Source organism: Otolemur garnettii, unplaced genomic scaffold, assembly GCF_000181295.1.
Source record: "Otolemur garnettii isolate 467f Iridium unplaced genomic scaffold, OtoGar3 scaffold00187, whole genome shotgun sequence".
Classification (NCBI taxonomy): domain Eukaryota; kingdom Metazoa; phylum Chordata; class Mammalia; order Primates; family Galagidae; genus Otolemur; species Otolemur garnettii.
Window position 1 is genome coordinate 2,367,142 of NW_003852582.1, and position 12,772 is coordinate 2,379,913.

Below are 12,772 nucleotides of genomic sequence, written 5' to 3' on the forward strand. Positions count from 1 at the left end.
CCTTAGGTGTATGTGGCTGGTGCCTTAGCCACTTGAGCCACAGGCACCGAGCCACTTAGGCGATTCTTTTGCCTCAGCCTTCTGAGTAGCTGGGACTATAGGTGCCCGCCACAAAGCCCGGCTATTTTTTATTTGTTGCAATTTGGCCTGTACCGGGTTTGAACCTACTGCCCTCAGTATATGGGGCTGGCGCCCTACTCACTGAGCCACAGGCGCCGCCCCGACTTCTTTTTTAATTCAAATATTTGTGGATTCCCAAATTTCCTTCTGTCATTGATTTCTAATTTAATTCCATTCTTATTCGAGAACTAATTTTGTATAATTTCAGTTCTTTTTCATTTGTTAAATTTTGTTATGGCCAAGCTTAGAAGTCAACCATTTTCTTTAAAGGGCTAGACAGTAAACATTTAATGCTTTGGAAGCCACATGTAGTACTGTTGAACATTACTAATTTTTTTTAAAAACCATTCTTAGTTCACAATACAAAAATAGGTCATGGGTAAGACTGGCCTAAGGGGCCGTAGCTTTATTTATTCTTTTCCTAACACTGGAGAAATGTTCCACGCGTACTTGCAAAGAATGTATATTTTGGTGTTGTTGGTTTGAATGTACTATAAATATCAGAGCAAGTAGTTTTTCTGTCTCAGTCTATCCATTATTAAAAGTGCTGTCTTGAAATTATTTTATTTATTTTTTTTGAGATAGAGTCTCACTCTGTCTCTCTGTGTAGAGTGCTATGACATCATAGCTCACAGAAACTTCAAACTCCTGGGTTCAAGCCATCCTCTTGCCTCAGCCTCCCTAGTAGCTGGGACTATAGGTGCCCACCATAACACCCAGCTAAAATTTTGAAATTTTAAACTATTAAATTTTCATTCATGTATTTTGGGGCTTTGTTTTTTGTTGTGTATCTCACTGTAGTATCTTCCTGATAAATTAATTTTTTGTCATTATGAAATGTGCCCCCTTTTTTCTTATATATATACATATTTTTTATTTGAAATTCTTTTTTTTTTTTAATTGAATGGTAACTATGTACATTAATGCACTTCTGGGGTACAGTGTGGGGTTTTCACTCACAATCCGAAACACTTCCATCAAACTGGTTAACATAGCCTTCATGTCATTTTCTTAGTTATTATTTTAAAACGTTCACATTCTGCTCTTAGAATTCTGATTCACTTGTACCTTTGTAAGATAAACCTCAGAAGTGAACCCTCGAATCCCCCTCCTTCCACCCATTCCCCCCTCCCTTCTCCCTCCCCGTATTCTTAGGCTGTTATTAGATTATAGCTTTAAAAGGTATAAATTAGTTTCATAATAGGGGTGTGTACATTGGATACTTTTTCTTCTATTCTTGTGATACTTTGCTAAGAAGAACATTTTCCAGCTCCATCCATTTTCTTATATTTTTGTCTTAAACTCTATTTGTCTAATACTAATAGTCACTCTAGACTTCATATCGTTTGCATGGTATATCTTTCTCTATCTTTTTTTTTTTTTTTTTCTGAGACAATCTCACTCTCGTGCCCTGAGTAGAGTGCCATGGTGTCATATTCACAGCAACCTCCAGCTCTTGGGCTCACATGATCCTCTTGCCTCAGTTTTTCTATTTTTAGTAGGGTCTTGCTATTGCTCAGGCTGGGCTCAGACTCCTGAGCTCAAGCAACCCACCTGCCTCGGCCTCCCAGAGTGCTAGGATTACAGGCAAGAGCCACTGCACTCAGCAATATACATATAACTTTATAGTTGTCAGTGTTATTTCTTCACGTGGATTTGAGGTACCATGTTCTTTTGGCTTAACGAACTTCTTTAGTATTTCTTATAAAGCAGATGTGCTACAAACAGATTTCTCCAGTCTTTGCTTTTCTGGGAATGTCTTTTATTTTGCCTTATTTTGAAGAATAGTTTTGCTGGATATAGAATTCTTATTTGATGGGGTTTTTTTGTTTTTTTCCTGTTAGTACTTCGATTACGTCATTCCTTTGACTTCTGGACTCTTTGGTTTCTGATGAGTCATTTTTCTCTTTCTGCTTTAAAGATTTTTCTCTTTATTTTTGACTTTTGATAGTTTGACATGTTTGGGTATGAATCGCTATGTTTTTTCCCAATTGAAATTTCAGCTTCTGGATGTATAGATTAGTGTTTTTCATCAAATCTGGGACGTTTTTCATTATTTCTTCAAATATACTCCTTCCTCTGTTGTCTCCTTCTGGGTTATGTTACATTTATGTTGATTTATTTAAACACTTTGGGGTTTGAGACAGAGTCTCACTTTGTTACCCTGGGTAGAGTGCTCTGGTGTCATAGCTCACAGCAACCTCAGACTCTTGGGCTCAAGTGATTCTCTTACCTCAGCCTTCCAAGTAGCTGGGACTACCAGCACCTGCCACAACACTCAGCTGTTTTTAGAGGCAGGGTCTCACTCTGGCTTAAGCTGGTCTTGAACCCTTGAGCTCAGGCAATACACCTGTCTTGGCATTCTAGAGTGCTGCCAGTGCACCTGGCCTATTTAAACAATTTTAATGTAGGGTAGTGTTAGACTCCAGTTTATATTTTACAAAAAGGGAGTACAGATAAGGAGAATAACTAAAGAGGTTATTGTAGTAGTTGAAAAAAAAAGTACTGGTGGAAGCAGTTAGAAGGAATCAGAATGTCTTTAGGTTTCTGGGTGGCTTGTATAACTGGATGGTGCAGTTAAATTCAAATGGGAAAGACTGAAGAATGGGATAGGATTGATAGATAATATTTTGTTTATTTGGTGATTTTGGTTGGTTTGTATTTTAGTTATTTTGTTTTACTGTGATTTCATTATTCTTAATAGACTATCCCATACTAATGCAGTGATAGATTTCAATTCTTACTACTTTAAATCTGTAGTCACATACTAATTATCATTAAGTTCCACATAAAAGCATATAGAAGGCATTTAGTTGAGGGTTGAGTGAATGAATGTATGTCTCGGAATCATATTACCCGTATCTCAGACTTTTTTAAGAAAGACACTTTATTGATATATAATGAACACACCATACAATTTATCCATAAGTAGATAATTTTTGTATGACATTTAAGTGTAGTCACCATTGTAATCTAATTTTGGAATAGTGTATCCTCTCAAAAAGAAATATCTATTAGTATTCTCCTCCACCCCCACTACTGCAACTTCCATCCCTAGGCAACCATTGATCTATTTTCTATCTATAGATTTGCCTATTCTGCACATTGGAATTATACAATATATGAGTTACTTCTTTGACTTTGCATAATGTTCCCAAGTTTTTCTATAGTCTAGATAGGCAAAACAATCCTTCAATATTTGTTCTTTTTCAAGATCGTTTTGCCTATTCTAGATACCTTGAATTTCCATATGAATTTCAGGATAAGTATCTCAATTTATGCAACAAAAGCCAGCTTGGACTTTGATAGGGTTTGCTTTGAATCAATTCGAAGAGTACAGTTGGCTCTCACATCTATGGATTCAACCAACCACAGATTAGAATTTTTTCTTTTTTTAAATAGATGATTGCATCTCTATTGAACTTATACAGACTTTTTTACTTGTCATTATTCCCTAAGTGATAGAGTATAATAACTATTTACATAGCCTTTACACTGTATTAGGTATTACAAGTAATCTAGAGCTGATATAAAGTATATGGGAGGATTTGTGTAGGTACTTGAAAATCCATGAATTTTGTTATTTTCAGGTGTTCTGGTACCAGTCCCCCACAGATACTGAGGGATGACTATATTGATACCCTATCAATAAATATTAAAGTCTTACAATCTATGAACAGTTCAGGCGCACAACACTTATTTCAACCTCTTTTCTGATCATAAAAGAGGAGTGCAGAGAAATGAGGCGACTTATCCAAGGTCCTCTATCCATGAATGACAAGCTGGAACATGAACTCATGTTCTGTGTCCAGTATTCTTTCTATCCATTATGTTCTCTTGTTTTCCTTGTATACTACCAAGTCTAATGTAGATAACAAACATAAAGGAAGACCTGAATTCTCAGGAGCAATGGAAAAAATATCAAAATAATATTCTTCTTTTAATCTCTAAATCAAAAAGATTTGCTTTTGTGAAAGGAAGAGTTTGTTTTTTTTTTTTAATTGGGTAACAGAATACAGCAGATTATAGAGGTTATTGGATTAAAGTAAGGGAGTTAAAACTGAGCCTTGGAATCTTTAGTTATAAAAATGCTTGCATTTGGGGGGCAGTGCCTGTGCCTCAGTGAGTAGGGCACCAGCCCCATGTACCAAGTGTGGTGGGTTCAAACCTGGCCCCAGCCAAACTGCAGCAAAAAATAGCCAGGCATTATGGTGGGCACCTGTAGTCCCAGCTACTCGGGAGGCTGATGCAAGAGAATCCCTTAAGCCCAGGAGTTGGAGATTGCTGTGAGCTGTGATACTACAGTACTCTATTGAGGGCGACAAAGTGAAACTCTGTCTCAAAAAACAAAAAATTTACATTTGGAATTGCTCATCCAAAGTTGAAACTCATTTATGTAGCTTCTTTAACTTGAACTAAAACTTAAAATGCTTGTGATAACATGCCAGTCAAAAAGTTTAAATTTGAAATGAGTAGCTTTCTCACAACATAAATGTTTTTGCAAAAGGATTGCACCTCTGATTGTATTTGGCAAATATAATAGTTCTCTTCTTTGATTTATAAGGAATAATCCTTTTACAGTGTAACGTTTGTATAGATAATTTTATATTAAGAATATTTGCTGGCCAGGTGGGGTGGCTTATGTCTGTAGTCTCAGCACTTTTTGGGTCTAAGGTGCTTGAGTATAGGAGTTCAAGGCCAGTCTGGGGAACGTAGAAACTCCTGTCTCGATAAAAAGTACAAAATTAGGCAGGATTACTGCTTAAGCCTAGGAGTTTAAGGGTACAGTCAGCTAAGATTGTGGCACTATACTCCAGCCTGGGCAACAAGGCTGTAAAAAAAAGAGAGTGCCTTCCTAGCCTAGCATGTATATTGAGATTATAAATGATGAAAAATTATGTTGGATAAGGCAGTGTTATTCTGCTTTATTTCTTTAGCGGAAGATCCATCCAAAAGCTATGTGAAATTAAGAGACTTTGTGCTTGTGAAGCTTTGTCAAGATTTGCCCTGTTTTTCCCGGGAAAAGTTAATGCAAGGATTCAATGAAGACATGGCAATAGAGGCACAACAGAAGTTCAAAATAAATAAGGTATTTGTATTCTGCAAGAGGACACAGATTTTAAACTTTGAAGTTTTTTAAAAAGTATATAGCTGGCTCACTGCCTGTAGCTCAGTGGCTAGGGTGCCAGCCACATATACCAGAGCTGGCGGTTTGAAACTGGCCCCAGCCTGCCAAACAACAATGACAACTACAAAAAAAAAAAAAAATAGCCAGGCATTGTGCTGGGTACCTGTAGTCCCAGCTACATGGGAGGCTAAGGCAAGAGAATCGCTTAAACCCAAGAGTTGGAGATTGCTGTGAGCTGTGACACTATGGCACTCTACCAATGGTGACATAGTGAAACTCTGTCTCAAAAAATAAAAATAAAAAGTACGTAGCTTAAATATAACATTGTAAAGACATTAAGAATACTTGTGTAGTAAGCAATGATTAAGAGTTTAGGCTCTGATCAGTTCGTCGCGGTGACTTATACCTGTAATCTCAACACATTAGGCTTGTTTGAGGCCAGGGGTTTGAGACCAAACTGGGCAACACAGTGAAACCTCTACAAAAAAAGTTTTAAAAAATTAGCCAGGTGTGATAGTGTACTATATAGTGTACTATATCCTAGTTACTAGGGAGGCTGAGGTAGGAGGATCTCTTGACCCCAGGAGTTTGAGGTTACAGTGAACTATGATTACACCAATGTACTCTGGCCTGAGTGACAAAACAAGACCTTATCTCTTTGAAAAAAAACAAAAAGTACAGGATCTGAGATCAGATTGCTTAGGTTCAAATCTAACAGTTTGTGATTTGGATAATTTAGTTTACCTCCTGTCCTTTGATTTCCTCATAAGTAAAATGGGAAGGGATGATAATAGATGTTCTGGCTATATTAAGTGTAATAGGCAGAATAAAGATGGATTATAGGATCTTGTTTTTGCTTCTTAAAAAAATATTTAAGGCTTGGTGCCTGTAACTCAAGCAGCTAAGGTGCCAGCCACATACACCAGAGCTGTCTGGTTCGAATCCTGCCCAGCCTTGCCAAACAACGACAGCTACAACCAAAAAATAGCTGGGCATGTGGTAAACGCCTGTAGTCCCAGCTACTTGGGACACTGAGGCAAGAGAATCGCTTAAGCCCAGGAGTTGGAGGTTGCTGTGAGCTGTGATGCGATAGCACTCTATCCAGGGCAACAGCTTGAGGCTCTGTTTCAGAAAAAAAAAAAAAAAATTTAAACCATTATAATATTTATATCCCAAGAAACAGTATTTATGGGAAGAGGGGTTGAAGTAAAACACATCTTTCATTTTATGTACTTCTATATGCACATATTTGTTTAATTCTAAAGTAGTAAATACCTTAAGATAGGTACAGAAAAAATAATATGAAGTTCACAGAAGGGATGTAAGCAAGGGAATCAGTAGTTTCATAGAAAGGATGGAATTTTATCTAAACCTTAATGAATAGGATTTGGATTATGAAAATTAGGTAAGATGAGAGGTATTCCAATAATAAGAAATGTGCTTGATACTATTGTCTAATCCTTCCTTTACTTTTAAAGCATTACCACTCCTGGTTTTCTGCCTATCACTGGCACTGGCTTCTACTCTGAGATGTTCCTTAAATATAGCTCTTCTCCAGAATTCTTTGTTCAACCCTCATTTCTTCTCTTTCTACTTATTCTGCCTAGGAGATTTCATCTAAATCTCCAGTCTACATTTTCCCCCTGAGCTGTATAGCAAAAGTTTGCTAGTTATCTTCAATAAACAACTCAATTAGAACAGCAACTTTCCATCTTCTGCATTAAAGCACTTCTATAGTTTTTTGCTTTAAGATGAAAAATGTATTTTAGAAGTAATTTATATGTCTAGACTACATTAAACCTATGTTTATTTATGGGAATTTATTTAATAGCTCAGCTATTCAAAGAAAAAATATGAACATATTACTTTATTAAATCATGCTTTTTAAAAAAAGGCTTTCAAACTCCTCTAACAGTAGGGTATAATGAGCCCATCATGGTGCATGGGTGCAGTGGCTTACTTAGCTAGGCATGGTGGTACATGTTTGGTGTCCCAGCTACTCAAGAGGTTGAGGCAGGAGGATCACTTGAGACTTGAAGTTGGAGGTTTCAGTGAGCTCTGAGGATGCCATTGCACTATAGCAACAGAGACCCTGTCTTCAAAAAAAAAAAAGAAAGAAAGAAATCACCATAATCTGAACCCTGCTCACCTCGCTAGCTTCAGCTTCCTACTACTTGGCTACATGCTGTAGCTTTTCTGATCCTCCTGCCATTTCCCAACTATATCATATCTTTCTTCCTTCTGTATTCTTTACATATATTATTCCCTTTACCTGAAATACCCTGTTCTCCTGTTTGCCTAACAAGATAGTACTCGTGTTTTTAGGCTCAACTCAGGTATCCCTGAGGAATTTCAAATATCTGACCTCCTTGCCCAAATAAATAGGTATATAAATCAAACAACACAACCAGCTGGGTGTGGAGGCTCATGCCTGTAATCCCAGCATTCTGGGAGGCCAAGGTGGGCAGATTGCCTGAGTCCACGAGTTCAAGACCAGCCTGAGCTAGAGTGAGGCTCTGTCTCCTGTCTCAAAAAAAAAAAATAGCCAAGCAGGCATTGTAGCAGCGGCCTATATTCCTAGCACTTGGGAGGCTGAGGCAAGAGAATTGCTTGAGCCCCAAGAGTTTGAGGTTGCTGTGAGCTATGACTCCGACTTCCTGATTGTCTTTATATTTCTTCGACCATTTTTGTTACCCAGTTCTTGCCATTATCATTTTTTTAAAACCTGATTTAATAGCCTATTTTTTTGAATGCCTGGCTTCAAGCATTCATCCTGCCCTGAGCTCCCTAAATGTTGGAAGTACAGGCATGAATCACCATGCCTAACCATAATAAATTAGTTTCTCTTTTTCTTTCCTTTCTTTTCTCTTCTCTTCTCTCCACAAGGCTTGCTTTATTTCCCAGGCATGAGAGCAGTGGTGTGATCATAGCTTATTGCAACCTCAAACTCCTGGGCTCAAGTGATCCTGCCTCAACCTCTTGAGTAGCTGAGACAATAGGCATTCACTACCACGCCTGGCTAAGTTTTTCCTTTTTTGTAGAAATGCAGTCTTGCTGTGTTGCTTAGCTGATCTTGAATTCCTAATCTCAAGTGATCTTCCTGCAGTGGCTTCCCAAAGTGCTAAGATTACAATTGTGAGCCATTGCACCAGCCCATAGCTTAGTTTCTTAATGGTCTGTTAGTCTTTTTGCTGCTATTTCTATGTAGCTAAAAGAGTGATTTACTTAATACTGAAATTTATTCACATTTCTTACTTTTTCACTTAAAATTGTCACATACTAGGTTAAAGTATAACTCTTTACCCCAATATCATAATTAGCTCCACCCTCATTGTACCCTTACTTCTTCCTTTGTGCTTCGGCAATTGTCAAGCTGCTCTGTTCTTGTCCATATGTGCACACATGCGCATGCACTTATACCTAAAGTGCCCTGCCTCTTTCTAGAATGACACATTCTTCTCCCTTTAAGATTTAGATCAAGTTTCATTCCCCCAGGAATCTTCTAACATTTCCCACAATCTCAGGCTATGCTGCCATAATACCATGTGCTTATATCTGTTATTAAATTAATCATATCTCAATCATTTGTGTTACCCACTGGACTGCTTGAGGACAGAGACTATCTTTTATTGCTTTTTCCCTGTTGTCTAGCATAATTCTTTGCCCACGGCAGATATTAAATATATTCTGTGTTATTTGGGAAAGTACCACTATTTTTAAATTTGAGAATGTTCACATTTTTCTTTTGTTTTATTTATTAGCAACATACTAGACGGGTTTATGAGATTCTTCGACTACTGGTAACTGACATGAGTAATGCTGAACAATACAGAAGCTATAGACTGGATATTAAAAGAAGACTAATTAGCCCATATAAGGTAAGACTTTTAAGGATCTTAAACATTGTATTCTTGTCACTGTTTAAAACAATAGAAAAGGGCAGGTGTAGTAGCTTACACTTGTAATCCTAGCACTTTAGGAAGCCAAGGTGGGTGGACTGCCTGAGCTCACAGGTTCAAGACCAGTCTGAGCCAGAGTAAGACCTTGCCTCTAAAAAACTAGCTGGGCATTGTGGTGGGTGCCTGTATTCCCAGCTACTTGGGAGGCTAAGGCAAGAGAATCACTTGAGCCCAAGAGTTTGAGGTTGCTTTGAGCTATGATGCTACGGTACACTACAGAGGGCAACAAAGTGAGATTCTGTCTCAAATAAAAAGAAAAAAATCTGAATGCTAAGGCCCTAACAAATAATCCTGTTTCCCCCTGTTTTCTTGTCTTCCCATTTGTCATATATACCCTTTGCTTTGCTCTCTTCCTAAAAGTAGCCTTGGTTGCATTTGTAACCTCTGTACTTTACCATAGTGAAATGGCAAGTTAGTATTGTTTACTTCTCTTTTTTTAATCTCTCATATTTTCTTCCTTCTAATACAAACATTTCCCCTCCTGGATTTGGTTTAGCCTTCTTATCATTTAGCTATTGGTAGGGTAGATACTGTTTATGCCAACTTGTGTGAATGGGAATTTGCTATTTACTTGCACCTGGGTAGCGACTGGGAAAATATTTGTCAACTTATTCAACAAATAATTATTGAGTACCTGACACGTGGTTGCTACATTTATATAAACAGTACCTATAGATTCATACAGCATAATAACTGGGAGTGACCAAGTCAAATCTGTCTTATAATTTGTAAAAGTAAATAAGTAATGAATAATTAATATGTCAAGTATACATAGTTATGTTTTCCTGCATAAATTTGAAGAAAATTTAAGTTTTATTTGCCATGCTTGCTTTATAGAGTCAACCTTTCTTCTTTTTTTTTTTTTTTTGAGACAAATCTCATTTTGTTGCCCAGGTTAGAGTGCAGTGGTACACTTATAGCTCACTGCAGCTTCAAGTTCCTGGACTCAAGTCAAGTTATCCTTCAGAGTAGCTGGGAGTACAGGCACCCACCACTCTGCCTAGCTTTGTTTTTAGTAGAGACAGGGGTCTTGCTCTTGCTCAGGCTGGTCTTGAACTCCTGAGCCCAAGCAATCCACCCACCTTGGTCTCCCAGAGTGCTAGGATACAGGTGTAAGCCACTGCACCCAGCCCAAACTAGCATTTTATTTTTTGATGTTATCAATTCAGAAAATAGGTAGAAATGGTACTTTCCAAAGGTTTTGATCTTTAAGTAGTATTTAATTTGTTAGCTAGAAAATGTCTTCATAATGAAATTTGGGCAAAGAGAATAGTATGACTAGACAGCAACATTTAAGAGTATTTTTTTTTATTTAACAGTATTAAAACTTTTATATATAAGTATTCTCATCTGTCCTGCCAGTTCACCTACCTGAACAACAGATAAGAACTGGTTATTATACTCTCATGGTTCTTGATAGCCAAAATGAGTAGCATCATCTTTGCAATAGAGATTAATTCAGACATATTTCTGAAAAAATAGCAACAATGAAGAAATGGAAGATGGTAAGAAGGGGAGAGATAGGCTCAGCGCCTGTGGCTCAAGTGGCTAAGGCGCCAGCCACATACACCTAAGGTGGCGGGTTTGAATCCAGCCCGGGCCTGCCAAACAACAATGATGGCTGCAACCGGAAAAAAAATAGCCAGGCGTTGTGGTGGGCGCCTGTGGTCCCAGCAACTTGGGAGGCAGAGGCAGGAGACTTGCTTGAGCCCAGGAGTTGGAGGTTGCTGTGAGCTATACCACAGCACTCTACCCAGGGGGACAGCTTGAGGCTCTGTCTCAAAAAAAAAAAGAAGGGGAGAGATAAGTTGTGAAAGTAAGCTCTCCTAGAGGGAGATTTAAAAGCAACATGATGGTTTAAAATAATATATAACTGGCACATGATTCATTCTCTTGGTTATGTGGAACAGAATTGATAGTGTGGGAAATATTTAAGGATTTAATATGATGGGTCTATTAATATATAAGAATTTAATGATTAGGGTGGCGCCTGTGGCTCACTGGGTCGGGCGCTGGCCCCATATACTGAGGATGGTGGGTTCAAACCCGGCCCCAGTCAAACTGCAACAAAAAAATAGCCAGGCCTGTGGCGGCACCTGTTAATGTCTTTTATTAAAGAAATGTTTGAGTGTCTACACTAACCAGAATTCTTCACTAAGCCTTGAAGAAGGCTGTTAGTCATATTCCATCATTTGGCACAAATGCCAGTGTTTTTGTTTAACTCTTTTTAAAGGGTTTGCAATTCATAGTTAGCATTACATTTGAGCTTCCTTAAGAAGAAAACTGTATGGGACAAATTTAGGTATATTCCTACTATTACTTTTAACATTGGAGACTTAAAATTGTAAAAATACAAAGAAATATATCTGCTTCTTATCTAACAAGTAATTGTTTGTTGCTTAGAAAAAGCAGAGAGATCTTGCTAAGATGAGAAAATGTCTCAGACCAGAAGAGCTGACAAACCAGATGAACCAAATAGAAATAAGCATGCAACATGAACAGCTTGAAGAAAGCTTTCAGGAACTAGTGGAAGATTACCGCCGTGTTATTGAACGACTTGCTCAGGAGTAAAGATTGTACTACTCTACAGGAAGCTTGAAATTTCTGTACAATGTGTTATGACAGATCTGATGATGACTTTAATTTTAAATTCTTGTAACATTTTACTTACAGTAAAAGCTATCTATCTTTAGTTGATATTTTCTTTTGGAGAGATTGTATATTTTAAAATACTGGTTAGAGTCTATAAGCGTATATTGCATTAAAGAAAAGCTATAGCTTCTGAAATACCACTGTACTTGGCTTCCCTTCTTAAACAGTATAATAAATGCTTAGTTGTGATATGCTAATTTGTGATGATTCTTACTTATGATAAACTTTTTGTCTTATTAAAAAGTTAGATTTTAAGGTTTTATTATCACTCCTTCCACTCTTTGCTTCTAAGATTTTAAATCTGATACCTTTAAAATATATCATCCTAGTAATTTTGTTTTTTCTATATGATTTTTTGAAATAGGAAATGGTCCTAAAATATGTTTGTTTTGTTTTAAATAAATTCCTATTAACTGTTGGGAGTAGGCAGGTGAGACAGAGAAGGGAAATAAGGTACAGTTTAAACCTAAATGTTTGGCATCAATATCAATCGAAGATAATCTAGGAGTTAGCATACACATTTAGTAATAATGTTTCTATCTTAATAAGATAGAAATCAGTATATAAAAATACTATTTGCATACCATTATTGAAATACATCTTATATATAAAATGAGATCCATTATCTGTGATGGTTTCCTATAAGGTAACCAACATGTTAAAATACAAGAAAATAATTAATGATAAATTGCTTAATATAGTTTTATTTTATTTTTTTTGAGACAGAGCCTCAAGCTGTCACCCTGGGTAGAGTGCTGTGTCATCACAGCTCACAGCAACCTCCAACTCCTGGGCTCAAGTGATTTTCCTGCCTCCACCTCCCAAGTAGCTGGGATTACAGGCGCCTGCCACAACGCCTGGCTATTTTTTGGTTGCAGCCGTCATTGTTGTTTGGCGGGCCTGGGCTGGATTC

At 37.4% G+C, this 12,772-nt stretch overlaps 1 protein-coding gene across 1 annotated transcript in view; it reads left to right on the forward strand.

Annotated features, from left to right (window-relative positions):
- The window catches only part of HAT1 (histone acetyltransferase 1), a 49,100-nt gene extending 36,994 nt beyond the window's left edge, over positions 1-12,106 (forward strand). The window contains exons 9-11 of the mRNA XM_003800871.2: positions 5,058-5,209; positions 9,010-9,126; positions 11,611-12,106. Coding sequence (XP_003800919.1) covers positions 5,058-5,209; positions 9,010-9,126; positions 11,611-11,778 — 437 coding nt within the window. The 3' untranslated portion in view covers positions 11,779-12,106. The remainder of the gene's footprint in view (positions 1-5,057; positions 5,210-9,009; positions 9,127-11,610) is intronic.
- Positions 12,107-12,772: the final 666 nt, after the last annotated feature.